Source organism: Pleurodeles waltl, chromosome 2_2 (genome assembly GCF_031143425.1).
Source record: "Pleurodeles waltl isolate 20211129_DDA chromosome 2_2, aPleWal1.hap1.20221129, whole genome shotgun sequence".
Classification (NCBI taxonomy): Eukaryota; Metazoa; Chordata; class Amphibia; order Caudata; family Salamandridae; genus Pleurodeles; species Pleurodeles waltl.
Genome location: NC_090439.1, coordinates 713,056,922 through 713,083,879, shown reverse-complemented (window position 1 = coordinate 713,083,879; position 26,958 = coordinate 713,056,922). Strand labels below are relative to the sequence as shown.

The window sequence follows — 26,958 nt, the reverse complement described above, 5'->3', positions numbered from 1 at the left end:
CTCCAAATGTGTAGCAACGGTAGCAGCGCATTAAAGGAAGCAGAAGATCTTCATTTATCCATACCTAGATGACTGGCTACTGAAAGCCTCCTCTCCGGAGCAGGCGAAAGACCATCTGGACATTGTGCTCAGTGTTTTCCGATCTCTAGGTCTACAAGCCAGCTACCAAAAGTCCACCCTCATTCCAACACAAACCCTCCACTACCTGGGAGCAATACTGAATACAGAGCTCGAAAGAGTGTATCCTTCGGAGGAATGACTGTTATCAATAAGGAGGAAGTGTCGAGACCTTCTGAGCTCCCACGCACCTACGGCCCGTCATGTGACCTCTCTGTTGGGCTCCATGACCTCTTGCATTTTCATTGTCCCGAATGCCAGATTGCATATGAGGCCTCTTCAAGAGGCTCTGGAGAACAACTGGAACCAGCACACAGGCCACTGGGAGGACAGAATGCTTCTTCTGATAGGAGCACGACAATCGTTACGATGGTGGATGCACAGACATCACCTGTCAGTAGGAGTTCCTTTTCATCAGCCAATCCCGTCCGACACTCTGGTAACGGATGCGTCGCTTCAGGGCTGGGGAGCTCATCTGGGTTCCCTTCAAGCTCATGGTCTGTGGTCCAACAAAGAAAGAGCGTACCACATCAACCTGCTGGAGCTCAGAGCAGTTCATCTGGCTCTCAAGTCTTTTGCTCCATCGATTCAGGGAAAATCCCTCCTAGTACAAACGGACAATACGACGACAATGTATTATCTGAACAAACAAGGAGGAACGAGATCCCTGCCCCTGTCTCTGGAGTCACAGGCCATTTGGCATTGGCTCTTAGCGAGGGGAATGTCTCTAACAGCAATTCACCTCCCAGGGCAGCAAAACGTGGAAGCGGACCTCCTAAGCAGAACCCTCGAGGACGCCCACGATTGGGTTCTTCATGACGAGGTCGTCGAAGACATCTTCGTTCAATGGGGTCGGCCTCAGTTAGATCTCTTCGCAGACGAGGTAAATGAGAAATGCCCAGACTTTGCGTCCAGGTTCTATCGTCCGGGAACTCGAGGGAATATCCTGTTGATCGATTGGTCAGGGATATTTCTCTACGCCTTTCCACCGATTCACCTCATACCAGCTGTGATAAACAAACTCTACAGATCCAGCACCAGAATGATTCTCATAGCCCCGCAATGGCCCGTCAGTTCTGGTACACGGATCTCCTCAACCTATCAGAACAACCTCACAGGAGGCTGCCGTGCAGACCGGATCTCCTTTGCAGGCTGGGAGGCAGGATACTTCACCCCAACCTTCTCTCTCTGAGCTTGACGGCATGGCTCCTGAATTCCTGCAGTATGGGCATCTAGGGCTCTCGCAGGAGTGCATGAATATCTTAAAGGAGTCCAGCGGCGTTCTTACGCGTTCAAGTGGAAGAGGTTCTACATGTGGTGTCGTCAGCAAGGTCAGAATCCCATACTGGCTCAGGAGGAGGTCATACTGTCTTACCTGCTCCATCTGGCGAAATCGGGTCTGCAAGTGTCATCTATTAAGGTACATTCAGCCTATCGTAAGTTACCTTCTCAGGAATCCTTTTTTACAAGGCCAGTAGTCAAGGATTTCTTAGAAGGTTTGAAGAAGGTTTTTCCACCCATTCGAAAACCCTCTCCTCCATGGGAACTAAACATAGTATTATCTAGACTCATGGGCCCACGTTACGTGGAAGACAGCTTTCCTCGTAGCCATTACTTCAGCGAGGAGGGTCAGTGAAATTCAGGCTTTGTCCTCCAAGGAACCGTACACGGTTGTCCATGAAAATAGAGTGGTTGTACAAACTCATCCATCATTCTTACCGAAGGTGGTGTCGGAATTTCACATTAATCAGACTATTTCGCTACCAACTTTTTCCCCAATCCGGATACTCCGGCGGAAAAAGCTTTCCACTCTTTGAAAAGAGTGCTAAAATTGATTAGACGATTTCACCACCTATTTGTAAATTACGGTCATATGAGAACAGGCGATGCAGCCTCGAAACGAACAATATCTAGATGGATAGTTTTATGTATTGTTACTGCGTATCATTTGGCTAACAAACAGTTATTAGCTAGGCCTAAAGCTCATTCGACAAGAGAAAAAGCGGCTACTGCTCCCCTCCTCACAATGTTCCAATCTCTGAAATTTGTAAGGCTGCTACATGGAAGTCTGTACATACATTTACTAGGCATTACTGTTTGGACTCAGATGCCAGAGCGGACGCTCAAGTTGGGCAAGCGTCTCTGAGAAATGTTTTGCATAGTGCATTTCTTTTCCTGCACTTCTGTTGGACAGTCCGCAGAGATAGGGGATGGGCTTGCTAATCTATTCAATGTTTATGACTATTGATGAGGATCCCCTGGAAGAGAAGGATAAGTTACTTACCTGTAAATCCTAGTTCTCTTCCAGGGGTATCCTCATCAAAGTCATAAACAACCCACCCTCCTCCCCGAACGCAAGTCTCCTAGAAGTGCAGGACAGACTATCTCTCTAATCTGTTGGACACATTGTCATGTGAAAAAAGAACTGACCTAACTGTGAACCAACTGTCACCTCTCCTTCACCCCTGAGGCATGGTGGGATACTGGAGGTGCTCAGGGTCTTAAAGGCACAGTGCCAGAATTGTATGGTTCTCCTGTGTTAACCTGCATGCAGCCTATTGGCTAATAATGCTCCATTGTTTTCAATGTAGTTTTTTCTCCTTTTTTTTTTTTTGTTCTCCCACTGATGTTGCTACTGCTTCTTTCCCTGGGCCCAGCTATGGGGCTTTTTTTTTTCTCTTATTGTAATACATGAGTTTGGTATGAAAATTGTCTACTAAAAATGCTATATATATATTTTTCGTGCATATTTCATACTTTTACATGTGTGTATTTTATGTATGCTCCGGGGTCCCCGCATGAGGGTGGGAATATTCAATGTTTAAGACTTTGATGAGGATACCCCTGGAAGAGAACTAGGATTTACAGGTAAGTAACTTATCCTTATCTCACCTGCAAACAAAATGTATAATCTGCTGAGCTCAACTTCTGCTCTCCAGAAAGTGAGAGCAGAAAGGTGGTATTCTTTGGGTAAGAAGGTTTGTCGGACTCGTGTGACCATGGGCATTTACAGCAGAACACCTTGGGACTACGTGAAAAAATGTAAGGAGCTTCTACTTGGAGGGAAGAGAGCATTTTAATTAAGTAATGATTGAAGAGATGCTTCCTTCAAAGATACTGCAATCTGGTATCCTTTCACTTTCTCTGCTTTTTGGAAAATAAGCGAATGATGCAATTCCATGCATGAAAAACAGGCTTATACTTTCATGTCGGTAAAGTAGAGTTTCCAGATATGTAGTTAAGATGATGTGATAGGGCCAAGAAAAGTTCCTGCACCCTTTCATGGAAGAGAGAGTGAAAAATGCAACAGTAGCAGCACTAACAAAGGCCGTTTTTTGAATGGTGAAAAGCTTGTAGAAGACATGCTTCCAAACAAGCTTCCATGGCTGCATTAGACCCACCCTCTAAATCAAAGGCCCTCTGGTTCTTCCACTTATGAGCACCTGTATTGGTGGAAACATTGAAACAATTTGCTGGCGGAGGATAATAAAAGACGAATGGTGCTCAGTGTTATAAACAATTGGTACAAAATTAGGTTTTTCTTTATTCTGACTGACCTACCACCAATGCCGTTGAGACCTATCCTTCTAGACTATCTGGTACTAGGTCTTCAATTTCTCATACTAAAAAGGATGCAGTGGAATTGATTCAAATACCTCAAAAGAACAAGGGCCTCTTTCCCACTACTACTTGGTCAAGACGTACGGACCCAATCCCAATCTAAATAATCGCCTGTCGTGGCCCGAAGTTCACCAAAAAAATTGATCAATAGAGTTAAAATGTAGGGTGCTAGCCCTTCATTGGATCTTCTCACCCCCTGTGTGAGGGAGGTTGTGGGAAAGAGAGAGGGGAAGAGGGGGGACTCCATAGATCTACAAAAGACTTATTTTCACATCCTTGCATTTATGCATGAATCCCAGGATATTCCTTTGAATCCCACTACTAATGCAAGATTTTTCCACTTGATCTCCAGTGTGCTTCACTAACTTTCTTCAAGTGCATCTTGGTGTTAGAAATTGCCTTCTGTTGCAAAATCTTTGTTTCCCTTTGCATAGGTGATTAACTGATAACTTCAACTAAGCACAAAAGCTGCAACAAGATATATAAAAAAACCTCTCAATCTTCTGGACATAGATCTGCAGTCCACCTCCCCCAATCAATCCTACTGTCTTTTTCAACTCTTCCAGTACTTGGGGAAACACTAGGCACAGTAGTTGTAAAAGTGTTTCAGACCGTCTGCACAGAAGAAAAATGTTCTTTTTTCTGGGCATCATCGCTTCTAGCATCTCTATTGTGCCCAGTGCCAGACGTGCACAGCCATTTGGACCAGGGCGGTGTAGTGGTTCTGATTTTATTTGACCTATATGCTGCCTTTTACTAATGAATCTTCCTATACTCTTGTCTCATCTAGGCTATGGGTATCTGTGACCTTTCTTTCTGACACATTGATTGCAATCAGTGGCCTTTACACCTTTCTGATGGATTTTAACTGCAGTAAATAATTCACTTGAACCCCACCAGACCTGTTTCATTAAAGGCGAGCCTACGTCCTGCTTTGTTCTATAATGTGCACTGCTAGCTATTCTGCTCATATGTAAAATATCCAGTATTGGAAAAGAGATTAGTTAACTGTAACTCCAGTTCTCCAACATTGATATATTTTATATATTCACATGCAAACCTACCTCCTCCCTCCTCCCCTCCCAGAAGACTCATCGTATGTTATTCTCACACTTTTACTTTGAATTCAGAGCAATGTTGACCTCTAGGGGGAGTAGAATTGTTTACGTGTCCACCTCATTGGCTGAAGTTTAGTTTCTTTCAAATGAGGTGGATGTGTTACTAAGCATACTATGTTGTTTCAGGCCCATGCCATTTTACATTATATACTGTATGTTGTATATTTTTGCACTATATACTACTATTATAAGGTTCCAGGGATTCCCAGCATGACATTGAAGAAAGATTCACGCATGTGACTATATTAGAGATACTAATGTTGGAGAACCGCAGTTACAGGCAAGTAACTAATTTAATCCTTCAATGAAACCTCATGTGCCTTCGAGTGTTAGCCATTTTTTTCTACGAAAAGGTTAGTGAGTTCCAAGCTCTTTGCAGTGAAGAACTTTATGCAGTGTTTCATTTCAGCAAATTACTCTGAAGATCCTATGCTATTTTTCTTTTCAAAGTGATCCAACACGTAAAAGGTGATTATAGGAATTCTTGCACAAGATCTAAGCGCCGGACGTCCTCTGGGTAATATTCAAAAGTATAATTTTTCGCCTACTTAGCCACTGTAGACATGTGAAAAACAATGGGTTGGCAATGCTATTGGCAGTGGTTTAGGGTTCAAGCATTCCTCTCATTATCTTTTGTGTGTTCGATGTAACACACTACCTGGCAGTGTTATGTCCAGAGGTGGGTCCTTTGAACGCTGTGCCATGGAATTCAAGTTATCCCTCATGGGCGCCAACTGATAAGACAGTAACCTGTCTGGGTTTGCTTGTGTTGCATTTTGGAAGGGTCTCACTGGCAGTTTCTGATGGACTGCTTCCATGAGGAACACAGTAGTACTGATTTTCATATGCGGGCCTGTGTCTGGAATGGCACAGTGGGTGGAAAATTATGGTTTGGAATGCTACTTGAAGGATTTGGGAACAGTTTAGACTATTTTCAAGCATTCTTCCCATCACCCTTTGTGTGTTCCTAAACTGACCTCAAGTTTCCTTGGATAAATTCAGTTTCAATTTTCTTTCGAGACTCTTCCTCCCCGCCCCCCAAATCAGTGCTTGCGATGTTAAGACTGCACAAAAATATTATTTGGAAAAGACATGCAGCATTCAGATTGTAAATTATGGGGCTAGTTAGAAGGAGTATTTCTTCCACAAAATAAAATGATGCTAAATGGATGTAATGCCGCCTAACAAGTGACCAAAAAGCAAAACAACCTTTACCTTCCAATGCTAAGGCTCTTTCTTATGGAGGCGAAGCAGCTATTTTCTGATGGATACAACTACCTGTGGATTCCTCACCTCATGAATACTCCCATGGCGCCAGCATTCGACGGAAATCTTCTTACTAGTCTCTGCACGTCGACGAGGACGTCACTGTCGCCCACGCGACGCCGTCTGACGTCATACAGGCAATAAGAGGTCCTCGACGACGTGCGGACGTCAGTTCCCTTTTTTCCGTGCATTCGAAACGGTTATCTTCGAGGGAGCAACTGTTACTCTTGCGGTTACAGTGTATATCTTGCTGCGTAGTCTTTCGCTGTGGAAATAATGTCGCAGAGAAAGTCTGGATTTAAGCCTTGTCGTGAGTGTGGAGGCAAGATGTCGGTGACGGATCCTCATTCCGATTGCCTTTGGTGTTTGAGCTCCGACCACGACGTCTCGACTTGTGATTCATGTCAGCACATGAATCCAAAGGCTCTTAAAGAACGTGAGGCGAAGCTGTTTATGGCCAAGTCAAAGGAGAAGCATCACAAGAAGTCTTCTCCAAGACATCGGCGTCATCGAGACTCCCGGCGCCGTAGAGAATCTCGGCGTCATTCAAGGGAGGCTCGTTCCAGGTCTCCGGATCGGCGCCGAAGAACATGGGAGGTCAGCCCCACGGTTACGCCGCATCCTTCGACGCCGTTGCCTTCTCCGGCGTCTCCTACTTCACCTGGACAGGCGTCGGTGATTGAGGTATTGGAGCCTCAAGTGTTTTCTCCGGCGCAGACGCCGAGGCCGGCGTCGGGGTCGCCTCCGAGACAGGCACCCCAGTATCCGGCTTTTCCCACCCCTGGAGCCGATAGTTCCGCATTCTTGAATGCGATGTATGCCATCTTCCAACAGATGGCTCCAGGGGGTGCTCCGGCTGGGCCATTGGCCTTTTCTTTGGGTGATCCTGCGCCTCTTCGGCCGGCACCCTTTATGCCCTTTCTCCCATTTGGGAACGTGGGCTCGGCGCCAGTGTCGGCGCCGGTGGCCGCTTCGGAAGGATTGGCCCCAGGGATTTCCATCCCGTCGACGTCGAGATTTCGGCCTGTGACTCCGGTGGGTCCATCCGTTTCAACTGCTCTTCAGTCGGCGCCGAAGTTACCTGTGGCGCCGGATGCGGCGTCGGTGGCTTCGGAAGATCGGCGCCGATCTCCGACTTCGGCGGAGGCATTGTCGACTCCGCGGATTGAGCAACGACTGCATTCAAGGAGACGTGCTCTCCGGGTACTAGAAGAGCAGGAGTACCAACGAGCCCTAGAGGAAGGAGAGCTAGAGGACTCGGGTGATGGGCTGCGTGGACTGGAGTCGGCCAGTGGGCTGGACACTTCCCCTGAGTGGGACCTTTCGTCCCCGGGGGAATATACTGAGGAGGCTGCTTCCTTTCATGCAGTGGTACGGAAGGCAGCTAGTTTTTTGGACCTGCCTTTGCCGGTGGTGGAGGTGAAACAAAACCTTTTGACAGAGGTGTTACATCCGGCCTCAGCCGCGGCGGAGCCTCTGTTACCTTTTAATGACGCTCTGCTGGATCCGGTTTTAGAGGTGTGGAAGAGGCCGGCATCTTCCCCAGCAGTTCACAGAGCCGCGGCCAGGAGGTATCGGGCGGCTCCAACTGACCCTGGTTTTCTGTCCAGGCACCCTACGCCGGAGAGCTTGGTGGTGCAGGCCTCCTGTTCGTCCAAGTCAGCGCCTGGTTCTTTTCCGACGGTGCCTGGGGACAGAGATTCAAAGAAGCTAGAGGCGCAGTCGAAGAAGATTTTTTCGTCCTGCAGTCTGGCGTTAAAAGCCACCAATGCAACCTGTATCCTGGGAGGTATATTCATGCTCTGATGGATGACATCTCCTCTTCGTTTACAGAGCTTCCCCAGGGTCTTTTGGATCTTGTCTCAAATGCCCAGGCTGCTGCGACCCAAATTATCCAGACGGGACTGGATACCACCGACTCGGTAGCCAGAGCAATGGGCACAACTGTGGTGGCAAGGAGACAGGCCTGGCTCCGTAACTCGGGCTTTTCGGCTGATGTACAGTCCACATTGTTGGATCTCCCGTTTGATGGGGACAAACTGTTTGGGGCTAAGGCTGATTCGGCCTTGGAACGTTTTAAGGAAAGCAGGGCCACGGCTAAGTCGTTAGGGCTCCAAGCTCCTTCTTCCACGGCCTCTTCCAGATTTTTCAGGAGGTTTCGTGGATTTGGGCGTGGCTCTTCCTCCTCTTCCTTTCGGGGAAGATATCAGCAACCTGCCTCTTCCCATCCCTATAGATCTTTTAGGGGGAGAGGTAGGGTCCGCACCAGAGGAGCCTCTCAGCAGCACTCTGCCTCTTCCTCATCCTCTGGCGGGGTGCAGCAGGGGAAGCAGCCTTAGGCTTCCACCATTTCCAACTCACGCCTCTCCTGTAGGGGGAAGATTACAGCATTTTCTCACCAAATGGGAGACTGTTACGTCGGACAATTGGGTTCTCAGTGTTGTGGGAAAAGGCTACACCCTTCCTTTTCGGGAGTTTCCGCCCCTCATCCCGCCCCGCCCTTCGTATTGTTCACAAGAACACCTCCTGTTGCTAGAACAGGAGGTAGAAGTCCTCCTTTTAAAGGGCGCGGTGGAGTTGGTCCCGGAGCAGGAAAGGGGTCAAGGAGGTTTACTCAAGGTATTTCCTGATTCCCAGAAGGATGGTCGTTTGAGACCAATTCTGGACCTGAGGATCTTGAATTGGTTCCTCAAGCAGGAAAAGTTTAAGATGCTGACCCTAGCACAGGTGCTTTTGGCGTTGAACATGGAAGACTGGATGGTGTCTGTCGACTTGCAGGATGTTTACTTTCATATCCCGATACTCAAGTCACACAGGAAGTATCTCCGGTTTGTGGTGGGATCGCAACACTATCAGTTTGCGGTCCTTCCGTTTGGTCTTACTTCAGCACCTCGAGTCTTCATGAAGGTGATGTCGGTGGTTGCGGCAGAGCTCAGAAGGAAGGGGATAGCAGTATTCCCTTACTTGGACGACTGGTTGATCAAAGCCAAGTCCCCGGAGCTTGTGTTGCGTCATCTGCAGTCAACAACCCAGTTGTTGTTCGACCTGGGTTTTTCGGTGAACGAGCCCAAATCTCACCTAGAGCCCTCTCAGCGCCTCCTGTTCATAGGGGCAGTACTGGATACAACATTGGGTCGGGCCTTTCCTCCGCCTCAGCGGATTCAAGATATTCAGGATTTGGTTCCAATGTTTCGAAATGGAGCGGTAGTTCCAGTCCTCAAGGTCCTTCGTCTGCTCGGTCTTTTTGCCTCCTGCATTCTGTTGGTCACGCATGCTCGCTGGCACATGAGGGCTCTTCAGTGGTGCCTCCGAAGGCAGTGGTCTCAACACAGAGGGGATCTAGAGGGTACTGTCAAGATCTCCAGAGATGCTGCTGTGGATTTGAAGTGGTGGATTGTAAGCAACAATCTTTCGCAAGGAAAGCCGTTCCAGCAGTCGCCACCAGTGGCCACAGTCATAACGGATGCTTCCACTCTAGGGTGGGGAGCTCATCTGGGGGATCTGGAGATCAAAGGTCTTTGGTCTCCAGAGGAACAGATTTTTCACATCAATCTGTTAGAATTACGGGCTGTACGTCTGGCTCTCAAGGCCTTCCTCCCTTCCCTTCGTGGTCAGTCGGTACAGGTCCTAACGGACAATACTACCACGATGTGGTACATAAACAAGCAGGGAGGAGTGGGGTCGTACCTTTTCTGCAGAGAAGCTCTTCGACTATGGTCCTGGGCAAAGGACCATCGGATTTGCTTGATAGCAAACCATCTGGCCGGAGTTTTGAACGTGCGTGCGGACAGTCTCAGTCGCCACTTCTCGGCAGACCACGAGTGGCGTCTCCATCCAGATCAAGTCCGTTTAATCTTCCAGAGGTGGGGGTTTCCTCGGGTAGATCTGTTCGCCACTCGAGAGAACGCGCATTGTCCGTTGTTCTGCAGCCTTCAGTATCCGATGCAGGAAGCGTTGGGGGACGCGTTTCAAATGACCTGGTGCGGCCAGTTGCTTTACGCGTTTCCTCCCATACCCTTGATTCCTCGAGTATTGAGGAAGATTCGCCAAGACCGGGCTCTAGTAATCTTAATAGCTCCGGATTGGCCAAGGAGGGTGTGGTACTCCGACCTTCTCCAACTCTCAATGTGCCCGCCGCTCCGTCTCCCTTTCAGGGCAGACCTCCTCTCGCAGTCGCAGGGGCAGGTTCTACACCCCAACCTCCAGAGTCTGCACCTACATGCCTGGAGATTGAACGGGGCAACCTGAGTTCCTTCTCTCTCCCGCCTGAGGTAGTGGATGTTATATTAGCGGCCAGCCCGACACTCCACTAAATCTATCTACGCTAATAGGTGGTCTAAATTTGTTGCGTGGTGTGGAGAGAGGCAGATTGATCCTTTGCATGCTCATCTATCGGACGTTTTGTCTTTTGCTCTATCTCTGGCGCAGAAAGGTTGTGCAGTGGCTACCATTAAAAGTTATTTATCGGCCTTGTCAGCCTTCTTATGTCTTCCAGACCAACCATCTTTATTTAAATCCCCTATTGTTATCAGATTCTTGAAAGGTCTTCTAAATCAATATCCTCCAAAGCCATTCGTTATGCCGCAATGGGATTTGTCCTTAGTCCTGACTTTCCTTATGGGGTCCCCTTTTGAACCTATGCATTCTTGCCCCTTGAGGTATTTGGTTTTAAAAACAGTCTTCCTGATAGCTATAACATCAGCAAGGAGAGTGAGTGAGTTGCAGGCCTTATCAGTAAAACCCCCTTATACAACTTTTTATGGGGATAAGGTGGTGTTGAGGACCAAGGCTGCTTTCCTCCCGAAGGTTGTTTCACCCTTCCATTTGGCTCAGGCAATTACTTTGTCCACGTTCTATCCTCCGCCTCATCCTTCCAAAGAGGAAGAAAGACTGCACCGTCTGGACCCAAAGAGAGCGTTGAGCTTCTTTATCGATAGAACAAAGGATTTCAGGCTGGAGGATCAGCTGTTTATTGGATACGTGGGCAAGAGGAGAGGAAAGGCAGTCCACAAGAGAACACTATCCAGGTGGGTTGTTCTTTGCATTAAAATATGTTACTCTTTGGCAAAGAAGGATCCTCCTGAGGGCATTAGAGCTCATTCCACCAGAGCTAAGTCGGCCACTTCGGCCTTGGCCAGAGGTGTTCCTGTGGTCGACATCTGCAAGGCCGCAACTTGGTCGTCCCTTCACACTTTTGCAAAACATTACTGTTTGGATTCTGAGGTTAGAAGGGACGGCCATTTTGCACGGTCAGTGCTGCAGGATTTCTTGGTTTGACCATTTAGGCACCCACCGCCGGGCGTGGTACTGCTTTGGGACTCTATTCATGAGGTGAGGAATCCACAGGTAGTTGTATCCATCAGAAGAACGAGTTACTTACCTTCGGTAACGACTTTTCTGGTGGATACATTAGCTACCTGTGGATTCCTCACGGTCCCACCCGCCTCCCCGTTGCCTTTCTGGTCTTACCAAGTAATCCTTGAGTGCGCTCCTCTTGGTCTTTGAGGGTGCAATAGATGTATATATAATATATTTATATATATATATATATGTATATATGTATATATCTTTATGTATATACTTGGTGTGTGTATATATTTTAAAAGAGAGAGTTTTATATATATATATATGTACATAAAAAGATTTACAGTTATTCATACAATGTGGTGTATTTTTACAATATAATGGATGTTGCCTTGCTCTTTCATTGCATTGCCTGGTTGTTCTCATGCACGTAAAAAATGATTGGTACTGACGTCCGCACGTCGTCGAGGACCTCTTATTGCCTGTATGACGTCAGACGGCGTCGCGTGGGCGACAGTGACGTCCTCGTCGACGTGCAGAGACTAGTAAGAAGATTTCCGTCGAATGCTGGCGCCATGGGAGTATTCATGAGGTGAGGAATCCACAGGTAGCTAATGTATCCACCAGAAAAGTCGTTACCGAAGGTAAGTAACTCGTTCGTTGCTCTCATAAGGAACACCCCTAAGGTGGATAGACATTTGTAGTGTAACCAGTTTTTCGCCAAGCACCTTTGTATAGATTGTGACTCCAAGGTACCTAGGAGCGCATTGCCAAACCTCTTTTTATAATCTTTTCAAATAAATTTGTCTGTTGTTTCCTGTTCATGCTTTTGGTCCTCCACACGACACATGGTTTTAGCTTGCCTCTCTGTTTATAGATATTGGGTAATCTCATAATAAAGAATGAAAAGTTACTTATCTGTAATCCTGACTCTTCATCACGGGTGTTTTCTATAAATATGTAAACATGGTACCACTTCCTTCTGGTCAAAAACCTAGTAGGATACTTTAGTTGATTGTAATCCTTCCATTAAATGAACTGCTTGATTGACCCTGCACTGCATAATCGAAATGTGCATCTTCAGGAAGGTGCAGTGTCAGTTTTGCAAAATGTATTTCCTGTGTCCTGAATAATCGATTTGCCATTTTGGATTGTATTGTTTAAATAAAAAAAGAGAATTTAGAACGCTGCTTCTTTATAGCCATAGGTTTTTATGTCTGGCACTATAGTGCAGCTGTTTGCAAGACATATCGTTAGAAAATATTTTTGCTTTTCCTCCGTCCTGAGGAGCATCATGCTATTGGCTTTTTGGTGTATCGTTCCGCCTCTGACAGAGTACTTGCGATGCTTGAGGGATTGTTTCTCATTTAAAAATGCATTAGATCACACTTAGTTCTTTATCACCTACTTGTGCTGCATACAGAAATACCTTTTTGTGTATTTTGTTGTTGTTACAGTGGTAGGCATTTGTGAGAACTCTAGTGCAAGCCATTAACACCCCCTTTACTATAATGATCACTACCACAACCACTCCCCATCACCTTCATTTTCATCATCGCCCCCATAACCATCAATTCCACAATTACAATTTAGCATCTTTGCCACCACCTACAGCATTTGTGCATACCTGTTTGCAAGTTCTATCTCATGAAAGCTAGGGCTGCAGGCTTTGCCAATACTTGTTTATTTTAATGTTTTTCCAAAATATTTTCTAAAAATATTGCGAGGATACTGCATGTATATTGTGTATGGATTCAGAAAGAATACCCAGGGTAGAAGGCTAGAGTTGCAGGCAAGTACAGATTCCTTTGTTTGTGTTCCCTTATTTGTTAACTCTTCCTAACAAGATGCTTTGAGAAGGGAGATCTGCAGTTCGTCAGTACTTCTAAACCTACAGTTGACATCTGTTGAAGGAAATGTAAAACAATCCATTAGCACAACGTTTCTGTTTTGCTCAGCGATTAGTCCCCTGTCCATTTCCCGATTGTTTGTTATGGCGCTAAGTTTAGTTTGTAATGTGAACTTGAGCAAAACATGTTCCCCGTTATGAAAAATGAATTTGGTCTGTGATGTTTCACTGGTGCAGTGTCTGTAACACGGCCCGTGGCCTTAGATTTCAAAAGAAATGTGGTGGCTAGAGGACTATATGGGCTGCATGTGTTAAGGTTCCAACCCATGAGTAAGAGTTATTCTTTTTATTTTACAGGACTCTATAGTTATAACACTATTTTATTTAATGTGCAGAAGGTTTGCCAAAATAAGTTTTGACTTAATTACTTGAAATTGTTTCAGAACCGTTCAGATGTTCAGTGCCAACATAGATGGCAGAAAGTTTTAAACCCGGAATTAATAAAAGGACCTTGGACGAAAGAGGAAGATCAAAGGGTAATTAAGAGTTTTGTGCTATTGTTTGTTTCCTAATATTTGCATATACAGGGTACAGCATTGAAAGAACTTAGTTTTTTTATTTTGTATTGATTCACCCTGCTGTTTTTTTGCTGTGCTCCTATTTTAATGCAAGGGACGTGGGCCAGAACTTTGCATTGAGGATGCCAAATTGGTACTGGGGCCTTCTCGTACTTGAAATATGCTTGTGAGAGAAATGTTTGAAGGTGAAAAGCCTAGAGAAGGGGTGTGCGAGTCTCCTCTTTGTTTTTCTTGTGACCAGTGAGGACTGCAGAATTAGGTCATGCCTTTAAGATACCAAACTGTTGTTTTTCCGAAAAATAATGCATAATATCCATAGATATATAGAGTGGCTTTTGGTCAGCAGGCTTCATCTACTCGTTGGTCGAACAGTTATTCACATTTTCCTTATGCCCACAACAGCATTCAGCATGGCGCACAGGGTCAGCACACTTTATCCATTGGCTCCCTTTACTTTGAGTGACTGCAGAAAGCCTGTGAAAACTGATGACATCCAATTAAAAATAGTACCTTTATCTTCATTGACAAAGCTGATTGTAAGTTTGCTTTTTATTTATTTTTCATTTTAACATTGTCGGACCCCCATTTCAGAGAGCCACTGGACATTCAAGGGCAACTTTGGCCCAGGGTTCGGTGTTCAGGCCTTTTGCTCCAGATATCTCGGGGCCCAACCTACTATGGATCCAGAGCAACTGGTCTTAGCTTTATTGAGTGTAAACTGTGAGCTCAGGGTCTAAGCTAGGCTCAGCCCACCCAAAAAATGTATTCCTGAAAATGGTGTCAGTGATACATTAGAAATTCAAGATGGTGTACACTCCTGCTGCATCCTAGCAACTAAAGGTGATAAGTGTCTTGGTGAAACTCTGGGAAATGCATGAGGGGACACACACTGTGTGTGTCTGGGATATATCTGTGCTAAGGGAATCCTAGAGCCTGAATCCACTGCGCTCTCTTTCTAAGTTCCTACCATGGGTCCCTCCCCAGAGTCAACTACAGACTCATCCCTTTCACCTAGTATCCCAAACTAGTCTCTAATGAAATTAGCAAGGACCTCTCTGTCCTTACTCCTGGTTGTCCTCAGCACCCTGTCCTTGCATAAATCCTTCATCTGATCTGTGGACTTGATGCGGAGGTCAGTTCCCAACCCTGTGTTTTCTATTGCCTATACATGTCACTTTTATGCGTAGAAGAATATAACAAAACAAAAAACGTGACTTACTGCAGTGCTGGTGCAGATTAGATATGGCCAATGCCACCTTTGTATTTTGGCTCTAAACGTTAGGTGCCCTTCCTTTTACCGCCAGTTGTCAGAATCTCTTTCAGAGGGCCATTGGGCATTCAGGGTCTGCTGAGTCCAGCTGTGGTGGTTGAGGTCTTTTACTTTTGATGTCATGGGGCCCGACCTATTATGGATCCTGAGTAACTGAGCCAAGTACCCTTCTGCACTTGACTCTAAGTTGTAGCTGTGGACGAGCAGTCAAAGGCTCCCTAAGGACGGGTTGGAGTGGGGGAAGAGTGTAGATACAGATTAGTGAACACAACTCATAACTCAGCAATGTCAGTAAATCAATGTCAACTCAAATACTTATTTTTGTATGAAAAAGAAATAGCTTATTTCTAACACTACTCATTCAAAGAAGTAACAACATCCGTAAGCAACAGCTCAATCCCCTTGAGGTTAGGGCTCTAATGTTTCTCTGGCAAATCCCTGACCCACCCTCACTGTTGCATTGTGGTCGGGGTTATTCCCCATTCACTGGTGAACGCTTACAGGGAATGCACACTTGCAGGCCTTACCCAAGAGTCCCCCTTCAACTCTTAGGAATTAGTCAAAAGAGTCTACGGTGCCTCTGCACCTTGAGCAGTGAGTCCATGGGGTCCAACAGGCGTGATTTACGTCTTACCTTCTCTTGCACCACGTAAGCGTTCAGTGTCTCAGCAGGTGCACTGACTGCAGGCACCTGCAAATCATGGTTTTGTTTGGAGAAGTCAGACTGCTTACCGTACACATGGCAGCCCCCGGGCAGGTGTAGGCTCTTTCCTTTCCCGAGCAGTGCCACCGGTTTTCCCAGTGATCAGCGATGCTCCCAGTCTTTAAAAACGTGGTAAGTCTAACTTCCCCATGAGGGCTGGAGGGGAGGCTGCAGGCTCAACCTGCCAGTCGCAGCCTCTATTCTTCTGGCCAGCGGCCCGTACTTTTGGCAAACACCATACCGGCAGCACCTCTTGGCATATGGGTTGTTGTTGTACTTGCGGACAAACCACAGACTCCTCCAGTGCAGTCACTCTCACCACAGTGGCCTCTCCTGGCAGAAGGGGTTCCTGTCAAGGCACACGAGTCTTGGTGCGCTTGTCGGCACAATCACTTCAACCGTGGCCACTTCTGGCATAGGGGGTCACTGCAACAAGACATTGCAGGCTTGGTGCTCCCTGCATGACATTTGATGGGCATGGCAATCCGTGACTGCCCTTTCTCAGCATACAGGGGGGGGGTCACTAAATCACTTTGCACATAGGCAACTACCAGATCAGTGCATAGGCGTGGCCTCACTCCCCGCTTAGGGAGTCCTCGTGGTAGCGTTACCCACTTGTCACACACACTGCAATGCTCTTCTGTTCCTCACAGGGCACTGTGGTCGTGGCAAGCAGACAGCCAATGGTGCTTCACAGCAGGTGGTCTTCGTTTCCTTGGGTAATGTCGCCTAACCCAGCAGGGAGACTAGCAGGCTCTGGCTCCCAGTCCTTTTCACAGGCAGAAGCCTTGCAAAGCTTCCTCCTCTCACACAGCCCATCTGGCTGCTTGACAGATGACCGCTTTTGGGATCTTAACCTCCCCTTCTTATAGTCCTTTTCCAGACACCAAATGTGATTTAGAATCTGAGTCTTTAAAGTTTATGTTGGAGTTCTGCTTCTTTTGAAGTGTGCACTTTTCTATCTCTTCTTTTCTCTTGAAAAGCGGGAATCTTTATGATTCCCTTATCAGTGCCATCGTCTTCCTGAGAGGTTTGTTGGCCACTATCTTGTGAATCAAAGAGCACACTTTTGAAGTGTAAAGAAGGAGTCTCTCTCCCTTCCTCCATTGTGTCTCACCCTGCTCACAGGAATGCAGCAATACACATATCGGGGGAATTTCTCTGCTCCTTGTGTCTACTCCAGGCAGGCCTGGGGTTCCGAAAACAAAGCCCAGGTCCTCCATGTAATGTACCTAAGCAGGCACAGTTGCACTCATTGTACATACACATCACATGTACTGTGCAGTACTGTCACTTCCAGGTATTGTGCCACCGCAGGCACGCGTACATCCAGTGCATAATATCACTCTGTGTGCCCTGCACAGTACTGTACATTTTCTGTGTTCTGCAGTGGTGTGCTACTTAAAAACGGACACACTGCCAGCACACACACTCATCATGCACCCGCTGCACAACACTTCAGCCTTCGTGTATTGTGCTTCTCGCAAGCACACATACACCCAGCACATGCTTTCGTTGTGTACGCACTGCACAGCAGTACATCTCTCATGCAATAGATTTCTCGCACGCATGCATACACTTAGTAGATTATCTAACCATACATGTATTGAACAGCACTGCTCTGTCCCTGTACTGTATCCTTCCTAGGTACACATACCTCTAGCGCAGTAACTACTCCTGTCTGCGCAGCACTCTACATCTACCTGATGTAGGCCAAGAGTGAGGTAAGCACAGCTGAACTTTTTAAAAGGTCCAGCGGCACAAGGTAAAAAGAACCTGTTCACCCCTACTGATCACTACACAGTATGCTGCCACCACTAAGCTTTTGCTGCTCAACTCTTCGTGAAGGCAGTACCCTTCCACCACCAGGTAGCGCTTTGGCTGTCCCTCCTGGTCCGACAAGATTGCACTCCATGAGACAGGCCTATGACGTGGTGCACACACATGATCCGTGTTTACCTGTGACAACAAAAATCAGCATTAGAGATCCAGACAACAGTACAATTGGTGCTCAAGGCAGGGGTACACGTCTTTTACCATAGAGAGGATGTTTCTGTCCCTACAAACGTATAATGCCTATTGTTTATTTTGCCTACACTTTGGCTGCCCATTTCACAGACCTTTTTTAAAGTGCAAAATAAAGAAACCTGAGACTGGAAGACCTCCCAGTGCAGTTTCTGATGACCGCTGGCCTTTCTGAAGGAGATCCAAGAAGAGATAAAAACATAATCGATTGTGCCGTTCCAGGTCGGCTCCGAGATCCGCAATGAGTACAGTTAGTGGTGGCTGCTTCCATGCAGTCAATAGCTGGTTTGTCGTCGCACCAGTAGATGAGGAGTAGGCCAAGACCCTCAACGTTAAAGTATCTCATTATGCCGAAGCGTGCAGTTTCAAAGTATTGCATGTCAAGCAAATCTTTGCTTCTGTTGTCATGGCTTAAAAGCTCAAACCAAGGAACATGACTTCCTCTCCTGCAGGTGAGGTGACCTCTGATAGTGCCTCCATCACGTCCCTCATACATTTGTCTGCTGTTCCACCTCTGGGAATCCAAGTTGTTACTGTTACACTACCACCTGCGAGGCTAAAGTGTAGGACTCCAGCATACCCATTTTGAAAAATTGTAGTTCCTAGACAGTCTCATAATTCTGATGAATACTGCTCTTATTGCTCAACTTTCCACAGGTCCAGACATTCACATAAACAAGTGCATACTCCAAGTAGACCTAACACTTTTTGAAGGGATTGCACTTCTAAGAGGTTTTGCACATTCAGAGTTAATAGGCCTCCCTCCTGTTGCAATACTCTTTGGTTTGCACATGGATAAAGAGATGCACAGGGCAAAGTTTGAGATTGAGCCGCTGAAAGCTGTTGATGCCGAAATGGACAATAACACACAAAACATTATTTTTCCTATGAACACTTCTTCTACCTGCAGGGGATTAATACCTCTGGAGGTGCCAACAGTAAAGGTATCAACATCACAGACTGATAAAAGGATGTGGGGAAGCATCCTGCAGGAAAGCAGTGATGCGTGTCTTTCTCCAGCATATAACACTCTCATATCAGGAAAAACCAATGAACATTTAAAAGGCAATTTATCATAAAAGATAGGTTCGCGTTGAAAATTGCACGACATGGCTATTGTCTCAGATTCAGGACACTGGCATCAGCCATAGCTCTAAAGAAGTTGCCCTAATACCAACAGGAATGTTAATATCCTGCTACAAATGTAAGCAGTGTGGTAAAGGTTCCTAGTCCCCAAAAAGGAAAGATAATTTATTCCCGTTTCTGGTTTGAAAAAGGGACCCATACTGGAATTCATACCTGTTCTTAATCTCAAAATAGCACACACGTTTATCAGAAAATCAAAACTCCGGATATTTGCTTTCCTCCAGATATTGCTGCAGACCATTGTTTAGATTTGATTTGCTGGCTCCCAGAGTTCATGATATAGACATCTCTCGGCAGAGAAAGATACCTAATACTAATCTAAGACATTTGCATCCTGTGATGCAATGAGTAATGTGATATATAAGTGCCCTGCCATAATAAATCTTTAACTCCAGATAGGTGGCTAGATGTATGCTGTAGATCTTCAGGATGCAGATTTCTACATTTTAGTTGTGGTAAAACCTTAAAGTTTCTGGTCATTATGGTTGGCAATAGCCATTACCAATATAGAATTCTACCATTGGATTGAAATTGGCATGACCTCAAACAGCACGGAGTCCTGAAATCTGCTGCCGAGCAATTGTAATAATGGATGCCAGTGGCACATTTGAGGACAAAATGTATAACCATATATCTGTAACTTGACCAATGGCTGATCGAGGTTTCGACTCCACTTTTCAGCAGGCAGAACAACATTTTTGTCAAATAGTTGACACTCCAAATCCTTGAATTACAGATCATTTAATGTCTGTGTCTGGTGTTGGATACTTAGAGCTTAAGAGCATTTCCTTCAGGGCAGAGGCTGTCTTTTATCTTCCGCAGTTTTGCCGACTACAGACAGCAATTAATTCCACGGCTAAATATATATTGTCCCTCTCGGGCTCCATTGTAGTGTGCATTTCCGATCCTGATTCCTCAGCTTCAAAGAAGACCTTTTACATTGCCTGGAAGATGAGTGGTGCCAATTCTCTGGCAGCTGGGGAAGACATGACACTCCTTTCATTGGTGATCAAATACTTCTTGTGACATTGCCTGTTAACCAGTCTGCTGCAGGGTGCATCTTTCCACCAAAACATTCAATTTCAGACAGTAGGCAGGGATGCTTTTCTGACAGGATTGGGAGCCCATGAGGGCCACCTTCAGGCGCAAAGCACCTGGTCTCATTAGGGAATGCTGTAACATGTCAGCTTGAGGCACTCAAGAGTAGTTTACCAAGCTCCAAATTGATTCTCCCTCCCATTGGGACAAACTCCCTTTTTGTTCAGACTGGCAATACAACAAAAGTGTACTTCCTGAATGAGCAAAGGACCTCTAGCTCTAAACTGTTTTTGCTTATAATCTAGGCTATGTGGAATTGTATAGACCGAAGCCACAGATCACCATAGGTCTTCTACCAGGCTATTAGCATGCAGAAACGGATCCCTTCAGAATATAAAAAAAAACATGAGTGACTCCTAAATAATAGTTTTGCAAAACATCGTCTGTGATTGTGACTGTCCTCGATGGAACCAAAAATGTCAGACTTTGCCTCCTGGAGAAGGAATAGGAATCTCCTTTTGATTTAAAGGTCAAGGAATGTTTTATGCTCTAGAAATGGTAATTAACCAAGCTGCTTCGTATGTCAGGACAGCATATCATGAGGCTATCTTGCGGTCTAGCACCTCAGCCTGTCATTTTTTGAATTTAGTGACTTGGCTCCTGTACCCTTAATATCTCTTTGCCTTGAAGTTGAATACATTCTGCATTTGGTGCGTACAGAAGAACATTGATCCCATCAGGTGTCAAGAAGTGGTACTCCATTAGCTTCTCTTTTTGGCCATGTCTGGGCCGCAGTTCTCCTCCAGGAGTCTAAATCGTCAAGGGCTTAGATGAGGACATTAAAATGTTTTTCCCCTGCAACATTAGACCTCCTCCTGCTTGGGAATTCAATGCAACTCTGAGTTCAAGGATTTGCTGTGTGAGCCGATACAAAAGGGTTCAGTGGAACATCTGTTGTGGAAGGTTGCTTTCCTTGCAATTATCACATCAGCTTTCAGGGTCTGCAAAAATCCAAGTATTGCACTTCCAAAAACCCTACTCATCATTCCATAATAACAAGATGGTCATGCCGATGGATCATGGTCTCTACTCGAAAGTAGTGTCAAATTTCCATGTTAAACAGTCCCTATCATTGCAGCTTTTCACCAGAACACTACTTCTGAGGAGGTTAGCGTTTGCCAGCTATGATTCAGTTGATTGAGGAATTTTGAAGCAATCTGTCTTTAGATGGATAATGTCTGCATTGTGTTTGATACCAAATAGCTAACAAAACTTTGCCTGGTGTACCAAAACCTTCATTTTCTGAGGGACTTTTCTAACCATAGATTCTTTTTTAGGGGATTTCCATGTATAATCATAAGCACTGAATAGTCCCGCCCATGTGCGGGGACCCTAGAGCATTTCTTTAATATATCTTCTTAAGTGGAGAATCTCACCTTTCTTCATGAAGGCCTGTGGAGACGCTTAATACAAAGACAGATAATGCAGCCTAAATGTCTAGGCTACAAAGACCCAAATCTTCGTCATGAAGTCAAAAGGCACCAATATTTTAAAATTGAGTATAATTTAGGATGTTTTGCAAACAGTCTAAATCTCCTTCACAAACCCCTTTTTATGATTGAGATAAGGAAGACCAGTGTAGATTAGCCTCATAGGCTGCCATCATATGGCTAAAATAGAGGCTGTACCTTTAAGAACCAGGGACCACCAGTATCCCATAATGCCCAGCTTGTGGCAGTTGCTTCAGCTCTTTTTTTCCAGCTCCTGCTGACAGGACCCTGAAGCATTGAGCGCAACTGTTTATAGTTTTTTTTTTCCTAGGAAATTGTTTTGCCACAAAATGGTGACAACACCTTTATTCAACATCTTTTATCTATTCCTGCCACTTTCTGTTATTTTCTGATAGAAAACGGAGGCATTTTGTTGAATGAAATTCCTTCAGTGTTTGACAAGTGTCCTCCCTGTGGCAGGAAAAAGACTAAAACAGACCCCCATGAGGTCTGTATCATTTGCCTACCTTCCTCTCATTTTCCTGCCGCCTGTGACATTTGCAGGACGTTTTCCAGATGCACTCTGCATGACAGGGAGAAGATTTGCCTGCAAGGAACAGAAGAGAGAAAAAGAGAACAAAAATAGCCTGCCAGTGAGACTTTAGTGCAATGGGAAGGTCAGTCTTCCACCAAGGCTCTACCCTCAACCTTCAGTGGACATGCAAGATCACAAGTGAGTGTTTCTAGCCAGAAACAACATCAGTCCCCATCGACATCGAGGACATAGACGTCGAGGCACATTACTGCTCCAACTTGTTCTCCGTCAAGGGATCGGTTGACATCAGAGAAACGTCAACGGTCGTTGTCGACAAGACACCAGTAAACATCGAGAGATTTTGCACCATTGTCTCGTCACAGTCGAAAGATGGTGAAAAGTACTTCGGCGTTGAAGTGCCGGTTCGCCGTCGACACAGCTTAGATGATCAACATCGAGCAAAACATTGATGTAAGAGATCAGCTTTGAGGAGTTTGGTGATGTTGAAGTGCCGGTTCGTCGTTGACACGGCATGGTCGATCGAGGTTGAGATTTAAACGTCGATGCAAGAGGACGACAGCCAGGATTTTGTCGATGTAGAGAAGGGAGAGAAGAAAAAAAAAAATGTTTTCAACTGATTCATCACCTTCTCTTTTGATGTTACTATCCCCTCCATCTCCTACACCACCACCTTCATCACCTCCTCCACCGGCTTCATGTCTTCTGCTGCCTGCACTTTATCCATTGATGCTTCCTCCACCAGTTGCGCCTCCTACTTTACCATCTCCTCCATACCCCAGGGGAACACCAGCTCCAGGACCCCATTGCGCTCACGGGCACTCCACCACTTTTGTCGTCACACACTAGGGCGCTCTTCTACTGCTTTAAGGCATCACCATCAGTCGTGGATCCCACCATAGATCAGTGTCACATTCTCATCAACTACATCCCGACCATTCCTCTTCTTCAATAAGAAACTAATCACCAACCTTATAGGACACTCCAGCACTACGTGTCTCTTCGATACATGACTTTTCAAGAGGTGTTAGCCCAAGGGGCTGTCAAACTAAATATACCAATGTCATTCCCTACACCGTCCACCTCTGTGATCTTTGAGACCCTACATCAATGTTCCATCTCATGACAGTTATTTCCGCTGGTTGCAGGTCTACTTGAGCCGACCATAGACCTGTTTTTAACTGTGGTCATTGCTAAGGCTGCCCCATCCAGGCTTCCAAAGAAAAACAGGCCTCCGGCACACAATCCCTTATTTTTACGTTTGAATCCTCCTCCCAACTCTGTCATGATCTTTGCTGCCAAAAAAGTACATTCCACCCCTCCATCATCTTCTTCACCTCCAGATAAGGAGAGGAGAAAACTGGATTCCGCAGACCGCAGAGTCTGCAGCACAGCTGCCACATCAATGAAAGTTGCCAGTGCTACTGCTCTCTTGGGAAGGTACAACCGGGCCCTTTGGGATTTGATCCAGCAATATGTTGAGCACCTTCCACAGAATAAACGGGAAGACTTTCTAGAAATCATAAATGAGGGGGCAGTGGTGTCAAACCAAATAATCAGTACAGCAGCGAACTGTTCCTTTCTTTCCGCATATGATTATTGCCATGGAATAACTATGTGAGGGCGTGCTTGGCTCCGACTGAGGTCATTGAAATTTAGAAGCTCAACAACATATCCAGAATTTGATGTGCCATTTTCTGGTTCAAAATTATTTGGCATCCATACTTACGAGGAAATGGCAAGAATCAGAATGGAAATCAACAAACTAAAAGCAGTAGGGCTGGAGAAGCCCAGGGAACAATGCAAATTGTTCATACCCAACCAACATCGTTTTTCTTCACAGAGGGTTCAAACCCCTCCATGGATTCAAAGCCGATCTCCGCAACATCAGAGATTTTACCACGCACAACGTAAACCATCAAGAGGATGCTTTAACCATCAACCCATCCAAGGCGGTAAACAAATATCAAGCACAAAACCTTGAGGCCTCCCTTCCCCCTCTTCTCTTATCCACTCCGATAGGGGGAAGCATTGCACATTACCTGAAAGAGGGGCAACACACCACAACAGATGCCTGAGTATTGAATATTATGCAGAATCAGTGCTGTCTCAGGTTTACCACTCCACCACCATCCATTCCACCAAAGCTGTCCACTTCCTATCTCACCTTACTCAAGATGTAAGTCAACATCTTGTTGCAAAAGAAGGCGGTGGAACCCATTCCCAACAGTCAACGCGGGAAGGGCTTTTACTCCAGGTATTTCCTTGTACTAAAGAAAGACAAGCAGAAATTCAGACCCATTCTCGCTCTAAAAGTCGCCAAAAAGTGGATTCGGAAAGAGAAGTTCAGGATGCCGGCTTTACATCAAATATATCCCCAACTTCATCAGGGGGATTGGCTTTGCCCCATCGACCTTCATGATGCATACTGACACATTCCCATAACCAAGGAGCATTGGAAATTTCTCAAGTTACTCGTGGGACACAACCATTACCAGTATACAGTACTACCTTTTGGCCTCTAGTCAGCACCCAGAACATTCTCCAAATGCATGGCTGTAGTGGCAGCCCATCTAAAAAAAAAACACTGATTCAACGTCTACACCTATCTAAACGTTTGGTTCATAAAGGCATCCACTTCTCACGAAGCCCAACTGCATTTCAATTGGACTTGCAGTCTCCTTCATCAGTTGGGTCTTCATGTCAACCTCAAGAAGTCAACTCCAACACCAGTCCACTTGTTGCATTACTTAGGGGCCACCATTGACTCCATTCATGCCATGAGGTATCCTTCGGCGGAAATATGCTTATCGATCCTTCAGAAATGTTAGACACTGAAGAAGGTACCTCGTCCAAAAGCAAGAGAAATCTCATCTCTCCTCGGTTCGATAGCCTCCTGCATCTTTCTTACTCACAATGCTCGCCTCCACATGCAGCCTCTCTACGAGTGTCTAGAAGATCAGTGGGACTAGCTGATGGGCAACTGGGAGGACAAGATCACACTCTACACATGCAATATGATCCCTCAAGTGGTGGTGTTTTCCAAGTAGTCGCTTCAAAGGGATGCTGTTCCACCAACAGGTCCCTTCTCAAACAATTGTGACGGATGCATCATTGCTCGGATGGGGAGCCCACATGGTTCATCTCCAGATTCAAGGCTCTTAGTCTTAGAGAGATGACATACCATATCAATCTCCTCCAGCTCTGCACTTTTCATCTGGCACTCAATGCCTTTCACCCGTCATTCAACTCAGACACCCTACTTGTTCAGACGGACAATACAACCACCATGTATTACTTGAACAAACGGGGGCACTAGGTCCATAGCGTTATCACTACAGGTTCAAACAATTTGGAAGCGACTTCTGGCCAGGAACCTGAAGGTAATAGCAACTCACCTCCTGGGAGTCCAGAATGTTCAAGCAGATGCTCTCAGCAGTGCTCTCGACAGAAATCATGATTGGGTCTTGCATGAAGAGGTCGTTCAAAGTATTCACTTATGGGGCATCCCTTCCATAGACCTGTTTGCCACAGCAGAAAACAGAAAATACTGCAAATTAGCATTGTTTTGCTTTCACTAATGACCGAGCTGACAAAAATCTCTGGAATGCACTTCTTAGTTCAAAGAAGACATTTATTATTACTTCACCATGAGGTTCCTAAAAAGAGATTAGTAGGTCCAAAGCACACGTTTAAAAATAGTCACAGCAATGAAAGGAAAATATATCAAAATGATTCTCAACTGCAATGGACACAGCAAATATATGTGATTATATTTATACCATAATTGCAAAGCAAAGGATAAAGTAAAAATTCATCACCGTAGGGCCTGCCAAGCTCTTCATCTTTCTCATGCCAGCAAGAAAATGACCCCATTCAACTGCGAGAAAGAGATAACCGCCCTCACGGGACAAGTGTCAGGCATTTGACGTCCAATCCTGACCGAGGTCTTGGAAATTCCCTTGCTACTCCGAAGGACCACCTTTACATACCTTTAAAAAACCAAAAGGGCTTCCTGGAGAAAACCCCTCCCATGAAAGAGAAATATTCAAACATGCTGGCTACTGTAGGTCAGAGTTGGAAGAAAAATGTTGAAAACTGGCCAACATTTCAAGGCTCTCCTCCCGAGGCCGAACTGTTCCCTGCACTGAAGGAAACAAAAAATATGTACTTTCTTATCATGCTAAGTGACTGTGTTCGGTGAGAAAGAAATCCGAAAAAACAAGCTTAATTTACCATGTGGAAAAACACAGCTCAACAGCAATGTCTCAACTGCAATGTCTAAATCCACGATAAAGCCAATAGGCAGTTAAACTGAATACAAAATGTAATCTGCAACTGGTGAACACTGAACAGCTAAAATGCAAAATGGAGCAACACAGTCATTGGTCAAAAACATCTATTTTCATTAGAAGCATCCAGGAACCCTGGGTAATGCCCTGTGTTAGAAATGGGGTTTTTGGTTGGCAGTCAGGTTACCTCCTGTCCAAGCAAAAGCCCTCACTCTAGTCAGGGTAAGTCACACACTATCCAAGATTATCCTGTGCCCACCCTCTGGTAGCTTGGCACGAGCAGTCAGGCTTAACTTAGAAGGCAATGTGTAAAGTATTTGTGCAATAAATCATACAATACCACCATATAGCACCACAAAACTACACCACACAGTGTTTAGAAAAATATATAATATTTATCAGGATAATTGTAGGTCAAAAAGAATAAAGTTGCAATGGAAAATTGTAGAAATATCACAGGGAAGTGATATAAAGTGTCTTAAGTCCTTAGAATGCAATACAGTGTCTTTCAAGCACAAAGTACCTGGTTTCTGGTGGAAAATCTCCTCAGAGGGCCACAGGAGAAGAGATGCGTGGAAAAAGGGGTGT

At 45.5% G+C, this 26,958-nt stretch overlaps 1 protein-coding gene and 1 long non-coding RNA gene across 5 annotated transcripts in view; one reads left to right on the top strand and one right to left on the bottom strand.

Annotated features, from left to right (window-relative positions):
- Positions 1-26,958, bottom strand: part of LOC138282563 (uncharacterized) — an 822,484-nt gene that overhangs the window by 125,613 nt on the left and 669,913 nt on the right. The gene's annotated exons all lie outside the window — the stretch shown is intronic.
- Positions 1-26,958, top strand: part of MYBL1 (MYB proto-oncogene like 1) — an 802,126-nt gene that overhangs the window by 135,055 nt on the left and 640,113 nt on the right. For all 4 annotated transcript variants that reach the window (XM_069220277.1, XM_069220274.1, XM_069220273.1 and 1 more), the window contains exon 4: positions 13,719-13,811. In XM_069220277.1, coding sequence (XP_069076378.1) covers positions 13,719-13,811 — 93 coding nt within the window. The remainder of the gene's footprint in view (positions 1-13,718; positions 13,812-26,958) is intronic.